At 33.9% G+C, this 15,781-nt stretch overlaps 1 protein-coding gene across 1 annotated transcript; it reads right to left on the bottom strand.

Annotated features, from left to right (window-relative positions):
* On the bottom strand, positions 1-12,650 carry Gp210 (nucleoporin 210). Its single transcript, XM_088186349.1, has 33 exons — positions 12,360-12,650; positions 10,895-11,160; positions 10,744-10,822; positions 10,567-10,684; positions 10,364-10,504; positions 10,206-10,302; positions 9,921-10,140; positions 9,670-9,853; positions 8,776-8,867; positions 8,544-8,708; positions 8,346-8,480; positions 8,184-8,275; positions 7,916-8,104; positions 7,711-7,847; positions 7,056-7,223; positions 6,787-6,990; positions 6,517-6,702; positions 6,245-6,454; positions 4,915-5,143; positions 4,439-4,840; positions 4,164-4,366; positions 3,915-4,096; positions 3,689-3,848; positions 3,400-3,621; positions 3,220-3,333; positions 2,948-3,160; positions 2,781-2,888; positions 2,579-2,705; positions 2,266-2,501; positions 2,051-2,203; positions 711-858; positions 590-643; positions 1-451 (listed from the first exon to the last, which is right to left on the bottom strand). Exons 1-33 carry the CDS (start codon positions 12,587-12,589, stop codon positions 231-233), a joined length of 5,685 nt encoding a protein of 1,894 aa, XP_088042475.1. The 5' UTR covers positions 12,590-12,650; the 3' UTR covers positions 1-230.
* Between the last annotated feature and the right edge of the window lie 3,131 nt (positions 12,651-15,781).

Raw genomic sequence — 15,781 nt, 5'->3', positions numbered from 1 at the left:
TTCAAATTAAAAAACCAAGACTACATCTTGAGATCAACAGATGGGTCAACGTATCATAACAACACAAAAAATATCTTACATATATAACTAGTCACAATATATGTATTTACAAAAAACATATTTACAACTGGTGTATTGTCAAATTTGTTACAATACACAAATCACACAAATCAAATACATATGTACACACTTACGAGGTAGTAATAATACAAAATTTGCACTATGTTTGATTAAAGAAATCGTCTATTGCGCCTCCTTTCCATAGACGCCAGAAAAGACGGATCTCCGTAAACTGCCGAACCGCTTGTATCTAACGCTGCATTTGAAGATTGATTCAAAATAGCTGATAAATCATGTTGAGATGGCGACACATCATGTCGAGATAGTGGAGATCGGGATTGATTCGTCATGTTGCGCAATCTGAATGATGCATCATTAGTTTGAGTGACATCTAAAATAAAAATGAAATTGCAAAAGTTGAATAACATTTTCTATTAATTAACCGGAAAGCTTTAAAATTGATATATCTAAAGATGATCATCAATTATTTATTAAAATCACTATCGAGGTATAAAATAAATTAACTCACTAAAAGGTTGTGCGATTCTTGAAGCTCGCAACGGAAGTATGAAGTTTCCATACACTATAAAATAAATAAATAATTACAAACATGTTTATTACTAAATAAAATAAAACATATAAAACATTACCATATACAGTGGCTGCTAATAATGACACCATGGTAATGATGGACATGAAGAAAAATTGATATTTTTCTATGAATTGCAAAACAGATGAGCCACCTCCAGATACGCATGTTCCTCCTAATCCAATGCCATCGTTCAGAACCACGATTATCTGAAAGCAAAATGAATTATATGTCAGCGGAATAAGTAATTAATAAGTAATCTTGAAACCTTTTTATTTCAAATTTTGCAGAGGGATATGACATAATTGTCTAATAGAAAGCGACAATCAACCAAAGGTGCTTTGCGAAACAAAAACACGAGAGAAATCGATATATTTGGAACACTTAAGAATTTGAAGAGCGACTAAGCCCTCAAAGGCTATACAGACTTTCGAAAATCATAAGCAGTAATTACCGTTACAAAACTAATTAACTACACTAAGTACCTTTATTTTTTTATGATATTCAAGACACGTCTAGAAACAATACACATTAAAGCGTTAGCATTGTTAGAAGTATCATTTGGTCATCATTGGAAAGCGACCATAATGATTTCACTTATAAAGGGCCACCCGAGATACACAGAGCCTATTCTACCAGTTGTCCAAGATTCCTCAAAGGAAATGTATAAAATATATATTTTAGAATATATTTTAAATAAAGCTTTAGAATGATAAATTAGAAATACCCTAAGATATGACATTTCTTAGGGTAATCATAAATATAGGGATTATTTGTTTTCTGAATATGAGTCTTTCATTCCCGAATAAATTTTTGGTAAAATATTTTATTCCCATAATTTTTTTAATATTCTGGATATTTTATTTAGAATATATATTCAAACATATCAAAATCCCGCTTTCTTTCAAGGGATTGTTTTAAAAAAAGGATCACACTAAATTTTAAAAATTAACTTGTCAAATAAATGTTACACATTAAAGAGTCATCATAATTCATATCTCCTTTTATAATTATATCGAAACTTGTTTTTTCCCCTTTGTATTACTTCAAACATAGAAAAATCTGTTAAATATCATATTAAAATGAATATAAGAAAGTGGAGCAGCTAAACGCATGCAGTTTGTGCTTAACTTTGCCCCTGTAATATGAAAATAAATAATTTAATAAATATCCGATTAAATTTTCAGATGAAAAAAATAACTTTTCGTAGTTTTAAATTTACACTATAGCTAATTTGTTTCAGCTAGTTCTTAGCCTATTAAGTGCAGACATTACAGACCTATGATGCACTTATGTGTCATTAACAATAATCACACATTTTAACACTGTTCCCTAATCATAATTTTTTTCTTAGGTCAGATATAAAATCGCAATTTTAATAATCCATGAAAATAAACATACCTCATCATTTTGATTAGTCAATGGCGATTCGAGTCTCACGTTTGCCTTCTGAATGCCAGCTGCCTGATTGTTTCCTCGTATTATATACCGAACGCTCACATCGGACAAATGTAGAGGACCTTCCACTGACAACACTTCACTCTCAGATACAACCTTAAATAAACACACATTAAAAATCATCGAATCATTACCAAGAAATCGTTCGATAGACATACCTTTAGCTGTTTGAGGACTTCACTAGAAGCGATCACATCGATCGGCGTCAATTGAGCCGGAGGCGGAGATAACACCACGTTTTCTGGCTTAACTTTAGCGGCGTGTATACAGCGCACGTACAAAGGATCCGATGTGGAGCTCACTGTTCTGGCTACAACGCTCAATGAGCGAGTGTTGTTTACGGATACGGGTGCTGTTGAATCGGGAGTCCAAGATAACTGACAACCGTACACTCCTGTAAATAGGATTAATTTAAAAAAAAACAATAAAATAAATTTGTTACTACAAAATAATATGAAATAATACACTTACCGCGATTTTTATTGAAAACTGGCACAACCGAGATAGACGACGATAAGACATTTTCGGGATGTCTAATTTCGCAAGTAAACGGATAATAATCGAGATCTTCAGTCAAACAAGTCTTTTCACCGAATAACTATAATAAAATATTATTTATTTATATAAATACAATAATTCTATAAGTAAGACAGCAATAGGTTTAGAAATATACCAAATTATTTATCTTATTTTGTTCTTCGTGATTGGCGAGCACTAAATGAGCCGTGTATGGTTTTTCATCAGTCACCACGTGCTCGTTTTCGGTATCCAGAAACAGTATCTAAATTAAATAATTTATGATTTATTATATGATATATTAAAATAAATAATAGTACTAACCAAATCAGCAGGTCTTGTGACAACTGCAGCTTGAGTAGTGAAAGGCAATCCTTGAGGGGGCTTCAAAGTCAGAGATGTCGCTGCGACTTGAGAAATACGCGCTTGAGTCATTCCCGTAAGACTAGTCCAAATGGCTCCAGCAGAATTTTCAGTCCATTTACTGCCTTTAATCGCACTTCTCATGCACCATATATCTCCTACAGTAGCTTGAATCTAAGCAACATAATCAATCACTAAATTTTCTCAGATTCTTGATTTATTTGAATACATACATTTTGTGGATATATGGCTGAGACAATCTTCACTGATAAATAATCCGAAAACTGCTTCTCGGACGTCACGTCCCATAATTTCATCACCGCTTGTCCCGAATCACTCAAAACCACCTAAATATCATATCATTATTATAAAATAAATTATATTTAAATACAACAATAAAGAATCAAGGATACTTTGATTGTCTTAGTCAAATTTGCAGTTGACAAGATTAAATCTGGTCTGTTTGTGTTCTGCAAGACGTTGTGTGTGGGTGCTTCGAATTTTCTTCCGACGATATCGTATTTAGATAGCCTCAATGGTAGCATTAATCCGGACGGTAAGGCACTCAAACCGGCTAGTCGATTCCAACCGCTTTCTTTCTCCAACTCCATCATGGAATAGTGAGGCGTGCATACCTATATACATTTGAGTCGTATTATAACTTTTATATTATAAGTTTTCAAGAGTCAGTTTTATAAGCACCTCAAAAGTGAAACTTATATGTTGTTTCGGTGAAGAAGGCGAATCGGCAACATTCACTAAGATCATACCGAATCCTAGACGTCCAAATGTTTCCAATTTTCCATCAGAAGATATCTTCGCTATAGGTCCGTCTAACGATTTCGAAAGATTTTCTACTAAGCTAAATTAAAAAAATATTTTATACATATAAATGCCACTGTCTAAATTTAGCAGATATGATCTTTACCTGTAAGTCAATTTTGATGATTGATAATTTGTTTCCAGTGTCAACGAAGAATGCGTTGGAAGCAATAATTGAGTATTATCGACAGCCGGTTTGATCAATCTGAGCGGTTCCACAACTGTAAATTCGTATTTGGTGTACCAAGAATACCCGCAAATGCGTGCCATAACAGAGCCTGGTACAGTCTACATTAAAAATATGATTAAAATTCGATAATATAATTAAATGTATTTAAAAGCAGCAAAAGCTTACGGTGACGTTCAAATGTACTACTACATTTCCGGACTTTAATGCTGTTAAATGGACGGCGACTCGATCGACGTCGTCAAATTCGATTCCAGTCAATCCCAAAGTGTCAGTGATGCTGACTAATCCGTCTCCAGAAACAGACCAACGGAAGTGTAAAGCAGGCTTTAATGAACCCAATTCTATAGGCGTAAGAAGATCAGGTATGCCTAAAAAATGTATGCCAGATATTATGTTATATTACAAAAATAACAGTAAAATTTATAATAAAGATATTTTACCCATAGCCCATAACGGCATTGCGTTTCCGGTCAACAAAGTAGTAGTCGGCGCATGTATCGTTATTCCTTCCAACTGCATAACTTGCACTTTAGCGAAAGCTTGTATAGACTCAGCGCCTTTGAATCCATCGGCGTATGCTTCTACTTGAGCTAAGCCGATTCCTAAGCCTCTGACTACACCCGTGTTGCCGATATCAATCACATCGGATGCGGCCGTATTTCTCTTAAACCTGATGACAGCTGGCGACGGAGGTCCACCAACAACACCAATTTTAACATTGCCTCCAGGCAGTATGATTGACATTTGAGGTACGAGCTTCAACGGTGGGAATACATATGTGTGAACCAAGCCTTGTATGAGCCCGGCAGTAAATTCTATATTAGCGTCGCCGACATCCAAACCTAAAACCACATAAGCATCATCAATTATCTCTGATAAGATGAAATATGTAGGTAATAATTTATAAGAACTATACCAGTGACTGTATATAGAACTCCATCGCTCTTCCCCTTTTGCACATTATTAGGACTAACATTCACGTGTCCTTCAGTCACTCTTGAAATAAGTGAAGGCGCTCCTTCGAGATGAGCAGGTATGACATAACCAGCTCTATCGTAAAAGTAGACGATACAAGGCACGTTCTTTCCCTTCTCGATCAACTCTGGTATGTCGGCAATTATGTTTGCGATCGAAACAATGCTAACCTGAAATAACATTGTTTATAACAACATTTTTTGCTGTGTAAATTAACAATCAAATCCAAAAATGTCCATTTTGAATTACTTCAATACTTAAATATATGACATTAGCATAGTAATAATACTCATTACTAGAAGGTAAGTGTCATTATTGCACTGAAGCAGTTATCTGAATTCTAAAGATATTTTACATTGTGTTTTACCTTTTGTTAGTTTGGCGTGCCAGCAAACAATATTTAACAAATACACTAATTGAAGTCGAAGTTACAAACGTATGCATTTTTCCTTCTTGGAATATATACATTAGCAGCAAAAAAAAGCCAATTTATCTTATTGGTACTGAAAGCTCTAAACATTAGCATTTTCACTGCGGCTGATATTTTTGCGTGCCATTTCGAAATTTGTTAATATGTGGGTGGCACCATATTTTTAAAAATATTATTGTTCAATAAATTCAAGTGATTTATAGCCTCAAATTCTACTAAATAACCATATTATTAGGCTCAAAGGTTTATGGCACCTTTAGGTGCCCAATGAGTACTGGCGATTTTATTGAAGACTTCTATAGAAGCCATAACTCCAAAAATTACTGCACCGTTCATTTGTCTTAACCCGTTTAGACCTACTGTACCATGTACGGTACAGTACGTTGAATTTTTTTTGCTGTTTTTTTTTTACTCAAGATTTATGGCAATTTAGCTTTGCGTCAAGTGTAAGGTATAATCAAAACTATAAAAAAGGTTCGGTTGCTCTGAAATTTGTCTGAAAGTAAATAAAACAGTGGCATAAGCTTCGGTGCGCACACTTTGAACGTTTTATTATTTTAGTCAAAATATGTTAATTTTTTACTTGACTTACACCCAAAATATATGTAAAATTTACTAACAAATAAAGAACTGGTAAAATTACTTTTTTAATTATATAAAAAAACTGAAATAATTAGTTTCAGGTCAGGGGGTTAATGAATGGCAAGTGTTACGTTTAAGAGGGTCCAAAAAAGACAGAAAGTTCTATTAGACGTAGTTTTTTAATGCAATCCTGATACGACAGCGGATAAATTATGACTTCAGGTATAAACCCAAAGATCTTATATATTTAAATACTCACTTGTAAAACTGCCGATGGCGAAGTCACACAAAGATCATTAATTGTGACAGTGATATCGCCGTCACTGAATGGCTGAATTTTAAGAGATCTTCCTGTACCGTCTAATAAAATATGAGCATGTCCACCGTTTGATACACTGATTTGAAAATGGCCTGAACCGTTCATTAGAGGAACTTTAACGACACTACTAGGATAATTAAAAACGATTACCTAAAAAAACAACTATTAGATACGTATCATAATTGTTATATAATTAAATAATAATAACTTACTTTATCGATCGTTTGCACTGGTGTTATCAATATCAACGGCAAGGTAGCTCTCGGTTGTGTCAGCAAATTCGGAACTCTCACCACTTTGGCTGTCTTTAGAACAGACTCTCGGTATCCGGTTATTTCTAAGTTAATCTCGCCCAAACCGTTTTTATTAAATAGTTCCTTACTGTTAATCTTAAGTTCCTGAATAATAAAATAGATTTAATATCGATCATGATATATGTAAGTAAATATGTATCTATATATTTGAAAAATCTGATTTAAAACCTCGTAATGATAATCGACAACAGGGACGCTGTATTGTTGATCTAATCTCGTCATCAGTTTCTCCACAGAAAGATTGGGTAAGATTCCGGTCGGCTTTCCTAAAAGGCGTACACGTAAAGAAGTGGCATTGTGAAACTGTAGACCGTTAGCGTTGAACACAGCCACTTCCACTTCCATGGAGTTGATTCTATCCGTCACCATCAACTTAAAACATGAATATATATTTGATGAATTGCTTTTTTATATATAAATTATAACTTCTGGCATACCTGTGAAGATAAAGATGGACACAAGGTACTGAGCTCGTTCTTCAAAATCATTTTTACGGAATGCGGTTGAGAGCAATGGATATGAAGAGTCGCTTCTACAGCTTTCGACACAGCTGTGTTTGAATCAGCATTTCCAAACATTTTGATTGACGCTTTAGTTTCTCCAATCTAAAAACGATACATGGATTATAATAAAAGATCGAGAAATCGTCAGACCAATTTTGATTAGAATTTCTTGAACTAAATGTTAATTAGCTTTATTACCAAAATATGAATAAAATACTTTATATAAAATATCATTGCTCTTTATAAAAACATAACATTAAAATACGTAAAAAAAAAAAATAATAATCTCAGATATGCTTGGCAATGTATAACATAGTAAAACATAACTCAAAGCTCCTAATTCAAAGATTCTAGGATACAAAAAGAAAAATATCCAAACTCCCTCATATAGAAGTATATCAGAAATCTGTTCAGGATTTTCTCAATGAGAGAATATTTTATCTTAGAGGGGTTCCAAATTAAATATCCTGTTTGATTTATACCAAATGTATTAACATGGTTTTGAAGATTACTCCAACATAAAAATGCTTACATTAATAATCATGTCATCTAAATATGCAAATATTTGTATTGATTTGTTATACAATACCTCTAAACACGTAATTGTGTACACATGTAAAGAATTCTCGACTGGAAGATGATACGGTACGACGTTGGCGGTTTTAGAAGATAAGACGTTAATCTGCTGATGATCGGTATCCTGATCATACCACGAGACTGGTCCACCTGATTTTAGATAATAAATATTAATATATTTTTATCAATTCTAAACATTAATATTCTACTTTAATTACCGATAAAAACTGAATTGAGAGAGCTTCCAACTGCTAATACGATTGACGCATGCGACGGTGACGGATATAATCGTTCCAATGGTGCATAACAACGTAAAGATAGGTTCATTGATAGTTTCCCGAGCTTTATTTTCACCAATCCACTTCCTGCTTCTTTGCATTGAACGTTTAATATGGTACAAGCAGTGTCTGTCAATAATAATATATAAAAGTAATTAACGTGTTCATATGATTATGAATTTCATTGATAAATATTTGTAAAAAATACCTCTCAGCGATTCATCTTCTAAATGTTTTAAATCTAAAAGCTCAAATGAAATTCCCTCTAATGAGATTACGTTAAACGGCATTAAATCACAACTGAAAACACAAACGAATAAAATAACCACATTTTACATATAATATTGAGCAATCTAAGATGAAACATTACTTTGTGAAAGGAACGAAGGCATCTGATTTATAAAGCTGTGTGAATAGAGCGACATGTATCGCTAAATTCGATCCGACAGGTCCTTCTTCTTCATACCAAACGACGTTCATGTTTAACGGATCAGCCACGATCACACTACATTATTAAATATGAGATTAAGATCTTATTTATTCTCAATATTATTTATAAAATAAATACCTGGCTGTGCCGAATATGTACGAGTTGGACGGCATCGAAGCCACAATAGTCGCATTTCCAATTTCCTGAGCCGTCACCAACCCACGAGGATCAACTGTAGCGGCACCTTCGCCTCTCCAAACATAAACACCATCTCCACCAACAGCCTTCAACTCAACCTCCGATCTACCAATCCAATGGTTATATTAAAAATATTATAAATAATCCCAGAACTAAATAAAAAAAAACTTACTTTCTCTCATACACTGAATCCCACGGTAGAATAGAAACTGGAGGAATAATTTTAATCTTGTTAAAAATGCGTATTTCTCCATTTGTCGTAATCTGTAATAATCAAAGAATATCATCAATTACACTACTTGATTTCTGCTTTCTAATTAACTGTTAACTGCAGTATTCTATTAGAGGCAAAAGTATCGTTAGCCGTTGTATGTCAAATTCTAATCAGTTATTACAAGGTCTTATAAGATATTTCCCCAGCCGTTAGTCATTGTAAAATATTGAAGAATACCACCATGGAGCTTATTTGGCAGAGAAGCTTGTCGAAATAGCATATTAATTTAACATTAGTTCGTAAATTCACCTCACAATCTAAGATAATGCTGCTAATAATATAGGTAGCGCTTCACAGATTTCATTGCTATGGGCTGTGTGGCACATACTGTTCAAAAAATTTAAGAAAATAACAAATGATGAAACATACACATCAAATGAAATAAAATAAAAAATCACAATATTTACAAATTTTCCGAGTATAGTACTCAGAAAACTTTTAGCTTCTATTTCGTCCAAAACTGAAACACAATATTGGGTTCGATTTGGGTTTCGGCCAAAAATGAAAAATCCAATTTCAGTCTGTTGTAAATTTGTTATATTTCAAGGCAAATATTTTTAAAATGATAATCACTAGAATTTCAGAGATGGGATCTGATCTGTCCCTATCACCACACATATGGCATGCTACCTCATTTAGTTTATGGAACTCTTTAGAAAAAACTAGCAATAGATTTAAATAAGATTGTTGATTTAAAAACAGCAGTACCGATTTTTATGTAATTGAATCCATCTTATGAAAATTTGGAAAAACGAATGAGACCAATAAAGTACCTATAGTAGAATTAAATACCTTTGATTTAACTGGTTTTCCGGCGACGGATAGAAGAGTGGCAGTTATTGGAACAACTCCTGCTTTACGAGCAGTTCCATTTAAAAACGTGCCGTTAGCACTGCACCATTTCACTTCCAACATACTTTCATCAAGAGTGACACTGACACGGGTCTCCGATCCGACGTATATCCTTCGACTGTGACTGTAAAAATATCATATGATAATAAGAGCAACAATTATCATTCCTAACATACTTCAAACTAACTTACTTGTCTAATATATGAACGATTATATTGACGTCAGATTCACACTGGACACTCCAAGCCCTTGATGTAGGCATCGGACGAAGCTCTAACTGCAATGCGTACGGAGTGACAACACGAAGATTCGCCTCGGGCGGTCGCAACATTTCATTATCGTCATTGACTCCTTCACCAGCATCTCTTAGTAATATCTTGGTTGTTCCCAATTCTTTTCCAGTAGTTAAACCTTCAGACACAATATTTTAGCACACACTATTCTGAATGTATATTAAGTTAAATCTAAATCTATACCAGATTCTTTGTCGAGAATAGCAATAGAAGAATCGACGATCTCTAACCAATATTGAGTTGACGGTTGAGGCACTTCGATCAATCGACCTTCTCGAACCTAAATAAAAGATATTCATTAGAGAGAAAAATATAGAATTCCCGTCATATCAGATACTCACCTGAATTATCTTGAATTTAACAGTATCTTTTTGCATTATTGATGCATCTGATGGGAATATTAACAGATTTGCAACAACTCTCAATGTAACTTCGGCACTTTTCACAAATGAGTACTCTGGTTGCATTAGTTTGACTGTGATCTATAAAAAAAATGAATTCAATAAATCTCTATAAATTAATTATGCATGTTTATAGTCTATACTTTAGCGGTTCCGGTGGACACGCCTTCCAGCAGTACAGTATGACCTCTTATACCACGCGCTTCAAGCTCTTTCAAGGCTTCCGAAGCTTCATAATTAGACTCTGAGAATGTGATGATTCTAAAATTTATGAAAAGTTAATCCCATGTTTTTAATTCATTATTATTATAATAATATACCTAATAACATCACTGTTCTGCAAAGAAGATACAACAGTCCAAGTAAACTCGACTCCATCTAAAGTTGTAAACTCGTTACCTAAAAATTAAAGATATTTTTGTAATATACTTATTGCTAGATTATCTAAATTATGATTCAGTATAACCATACCTTGGTCATCATAAGCTCTGACTTCAAAAGCTTCTGGAGCTTCTTCGACGAAAAATTCTCTAGTGGTGGTGACGATATCTAAAATGGCTATTTTATCGATTATAACATCGCATCTCAAAATCTGTTTTGTATAAACATCTTCAGCGAAAATTATGGCTGTCTGTCTTTGAGCAAGTTGAGGATAGCCCGAAAGCCGTACGGCAGTTGAACATCCTGGTGACGATTCAATTATGGAGATGTTGACGACGTCATCTCTAGAAGAGCTCCTATGATGTAAAAAAATTAAAATAAATAAAAGTAGAAATAAAATATTGGAAGTAAATTTGTTTCATAATTGTCCACTATGTTTTTTAATATATTTCTTATCCCTTAATGATTTATATTTTAGCTATTGATCTGCGGGACATAGAATTTTTCTCAATCTGTGTTCTACGAATTTGAGTTTTTTAGAAAAACATTGGTTATTTTCAAATTAGGCGGTATATTGAAAAAAAACGTTATGTGCTATCTTCATAATATAATTTATTTCAAATAATATTATACTTAAATATCTGTTTTTATGTGAATCTTATATTGTGTTCGTCATTGCATTTTCATTTACTTTGAATGTCCTAGCGATAATTCGACATGGCCATGAACACATCAGAGTTTATAGTACGCAGCTGCAGCAGTGAGGCTGCATAGAATAGGTATTTGTTTATAAATGCAACTTGTGACAGACATGCAAGTGAAACCTTGTAAAAAAAAAAAAAGTAAATTTTAATAATTATAATTTAACCTTATAAGTTATACTGAGAAGTTTTGTACAAGAACTGAAAAAATGTGAAAAATCTAACGAATTTGGCAGAAAAAATATTTGATGAGTTAATTTTTTATATATTTTAAAGTTGAGTGCTTAGATTCTTATATCTAGAAAAAGTGTTTGTTGGATATTATATTTTATAACCAGGATCACTACAGATAACTGTTTCCACTTGGAGCGAAAGAGTTAACAGTAGGTTCCTGAATATTTCGTGCGAAAAATATTATTAATGACATACATATATTAAGGAGAAAATACAGTAAAAATATTGTAAAAATATAAGGCACGGGAATTGCGGCACACAAAACTCAGAAAAACCAGATACATCTATGAATTCTGTGTGTTGTTCCCCCTCCATAAAGATATCTGTATTAAGAAGTACCATGCATGGATTTGAAACGTTGAAGAATTAAGAGATTAGTATATGTATCAGAAAAATGAGAACGAACATACTCATTTCTTCTAAAATTATCAATTGATAATCAATGCGATATTTAAAATGATATTTTCGTGTTTACGACAGGACTTCATTAGAAATTATTCAGTTGTATTTGCTTTTATTCCTCATATATTACGAACATTTTTGCACAAAATAAGGGTTATATGACGCCGGTTGTAAGTTTATAAGTAATTAATGATAGTGAAGGTATTGAATATACTGACCAGGCGTAGCAACCGGCAGCCCCCGACACGTGCAGGTCAAGGGGCGGCGGCTGAACTCCGAGGGGAAGCAGAGCACGAGGCAGGTTAAGTTTGGCGCCTCCTGACACGTCGCCGAGGGCGTCGGACCCTATCGCGAGCGCAGAAACCGTAAACCAGGCAACTGCGATCCAAAAACACGGAGAATTCATTCTCCATAGCTGATGAGGTCCCTGACAGCTCGAGCGCGCCATGCCGGCTTCGGCCTTTCAAATTTCAAGCGGTCTTAACCAATATATTACCAGCTATGCTTAGGGTTGCCAGTCATCTTGAATAATAAAAAAATACCTTTTTATTCCCACAAAATTTTTAGCTATGAATAAATTTTACTACATATGTACTTTTATTTTTTTCTTCATATTGACACACGTAAAATATACGTGACGTGTTGCATAACAAAAAAACATTTACTTAAATATTTAAAAAATAGTGTAGTAGTAGTATTTTTGCCTCTTTCAGAAAAATCAAAATCCCCCTTTATTTTCTAGGAATACCAGCTCACAACTTTTTTTTAAAATGCTTAAAATTTATAAATTATCACTTTAATATTTTTTACTTTTATCGTGAAAATTCCGAAGGGAAACTACAAATTTACAAAAACTTTTATTTTAAAATGCTGAATTGAATACAAAGCCTTTTACAAACACTCTGTATGATTATCATTATACATATGTCAACCAATTTATATTTTTATTCTGTATTTTCTTTGATTTAAAGTATTTATTTTATATTGTTTGCAATTTTTATCTATTGAGATTTTTATACCAATTTTTTAGCTACTGCAATGCTTTGACTGACAAATTTCTACATCGTTGATACTGTGGGGAGCCTATTTATTTGTTCATTATGACCAAAACTGGGCTGCACTTTGGTAACACTGACATGACGGCGGCGGAGAGCAGCACATTTTTTACGGACCTTGACGGGAAGAGGGAGATCGATAAGGGCTCGTCCGAGGATTACTCACATCAATAAATAACATGTAACTAATTCATAAACTTTCAATAAAAATATGTAAACCGCAAATCTGTGGATAATTGCCACCCGTCAGCAACTGTCGTCAGCAATTTGTTTTCCGTTTTTTATTTATAATTATACACAGAGTGGTGGTGACAATTATACACAAAGTGGGCCGCTGCAGTATTATTTTATTGAAAGTTACATATATAGTTTACATGTTATTTAAGTGAAATATATGCGAGTGAACGGTAAACGACGCAACACCGGCCGTGACCTGTCCCAGGATGATTTTCATATTTATTTAATGTTAGCTATGTTATTTTATCGATAAAAATAATTCAAAATAAATAATACAATGTATTTTTACATCTGTTTTTTATAACGAAGAATATCTAAAGTACGTATAATTTTAGACTTGGGTCTAAAATAGAAAATAATGTAGTATTAAAAATAAAATAAAAATACAAAAATAAAAATAAAAAATGAACATTTGACAATGTATGTACATATGTACACTTATAGACACAATTAATGGAAAACTTTATTTTTAATAAAATTCACGAAGTAACATCAAAGCATCAAGCGTTTCATCATTTAGCCTGGATCTGATTTTGGTTTCTAAGCAGCATGCTGCTGAAAAAGTACGTTCAGTCTCTACACTTGTTGGGGGTAATTATCATTAAATATTTATATGGCAGTTCGAGGTGATGACCGCGTGAGCCTCCATTTTCGAATAACATCATTTCTTGGTTTATAATGGACATGAGACTAGTGCAATTTCGAACTTTTGGTTCATATGTCATCAGGCTTTTTGCGATTTCATCCTGTAACTGTTGTTTCATTGCTTATTGTTCACTTGATAGGGGTTTTATGTGGGATGACTGCGTTGAAATAAATTCGATTGAGGACGTTATTAGTGCCTCTGATATTTCGATTATATCTTCACCTTTTTCTACACTAAATCTTTTAATAAGTTTTTGAATAGTTTATTTTATAGTTTAACGAGTTATTTTTTGTCATTGAATGATGAAGGGTTAAATAAATATTTTAGTTATCAGTTAAATCTGTTTGGCTTCATTTTTCTACATGTTTTCGTAGAGAAATTAATAAATCTTTGCTTAATGCAGACTTAAGCTCGATCAATTGTCTGAAACTGAATTTAAAAATTGCATCGACTGAGCACAAGTTGGTATCATGTCGGCAGAGTGCTTCGACTGCTAATTTTATGCCTCCACTACACTCTCTGGAAGTTGTCCGAACCGAAACTACAACTGAAGTCGGCCGAGATCTACGACTTCGAGTAAGCGCCCACACTGTCGCGGATTTCATATGCCCGCGCGCTTCGCGGCGTGGATAATGTTCGGACGGCGGCTGCTGTCACGTACATCCGGCATATTTGCGCACGATCAAAAAAAGTGCGAAATAATCGCAATTTTTAAATTGTCATATTATTAAAATTACGCTATTCATAATTATAAAAGTTTGCGTGGGCACTCACCAATACAATATCAATGAAAACTTTTCGTTCGTAAATATTCAATTTACGCAAAATCTTAGACGGCTTTTGCAAAATGCCATAAAACATAAAAATAATACTTCAGAATACGAGCACCACATGTGGGACTATCCTAGACTTTGTCGCCATCGATTCTAAATAATTTGTTATGGTGTGACATGTATATAAACCGATCTAGGAAAATACATAATGGATATTCGAAAAGTTTTTTTTTAACAAAATCAAGTACCACTAATTATTTTTTAATTATTAAATTTTATATTAAAAAAATATATAATAACGATATCTGTTAGAAGAATATACTATCCAAAATATAATTAATCCTTTTTGGTGTCCTAAAATATTCAAAGATGTCAGTAAGTCTGTTGAAGTCCCCGATAAGCATGTGGTATTATAACTTGACCACGGGACCACGATGCAGCGCTCGACGTGCGTGTTAACCATAGGACGCCTACGCGCATACTGAAATTGAACCAAGTTACTCGCTCTATCTCAGTTTGCGAAAAACCATATCATTATCTCTCTCACTATCGTCACTTTATACGCGAGAGAGCGAAAGGGGAAGTATCTCACCGCTTGCGCTCGAAAGGCAGCTCCGACTTCGGTCCCTTTGACTCGGAAAAAATGCCGATAATGTTCAGAAGCGCTCTAAGCTGGCGCAGTTGACTGAATTACCCCCACTTTACCGCCTGTTCTCGGTAACCTCAAACAACTTCCGAGAGATTTTAGAGCAGGCAGAACTGAACTCAACCGAAGTAACGCACTGAAGCGGTCGCGGTTACGCTTCTATACTTGTAGTTATCGGCAGGTCCGGTTGACGATTTGTGATAGGACGTTTGTACAGCGAACGGTACAAAGTGGCCCTTGTGAAATCTTCCGGTATGTTCTTGACGCGTGTTGACTGGGATCC

This window comes from Plectrocnemia conspersa, unplaced genomic scaffold, assembly GCF_051122295.1.
Source record: "Plectrocnemia conspersa isolate PC_06_02 unplaced genomic scaffold, ASM5112229v1 ptg000005l, whole genome shotgun sequence".
Taxonomy (NCBI): domain Eukaryota; kingdom Metazoa; phylum Arthropoda; class Insecta; order Trichoptera; family Polycentropodidae; genus Plectrocnemia; species Plectrocnemia conspersa.
The sequence above is the reverse complement of the archived record's forward strand: the minus strand, read 5'-3'. Positions and strand labels throughout refer to the sequence as shown.

What these genes read in the sequence shown, in the direction of transcription:
- Gp210 (XM_088186349.1), bottom strand. Translation starts at nt 12,589, where the DNA reads ATGGCGCGCTCGAGCTGTCAGGGACCTCATCAGCTATGGAGAATGAAT. An exon ending in TAGTACATTTGAACGTCACC is followed by an intron (nt 4,097 to 4,163) that starts GTAAGCTTTTGC and finishes TTTTTAATGTAG; the next exon opens with ACTGTACCAGGCTCTGTTAT. An exon ending in ATATAAGTTTCACTTTTGAG is followed by an intron (nt 3,622 to 3,688) that starts GTGCTTATAAAA and finishes AAATGTATATAG; the next exon opens with GTATGCACGCCTCACTATTC.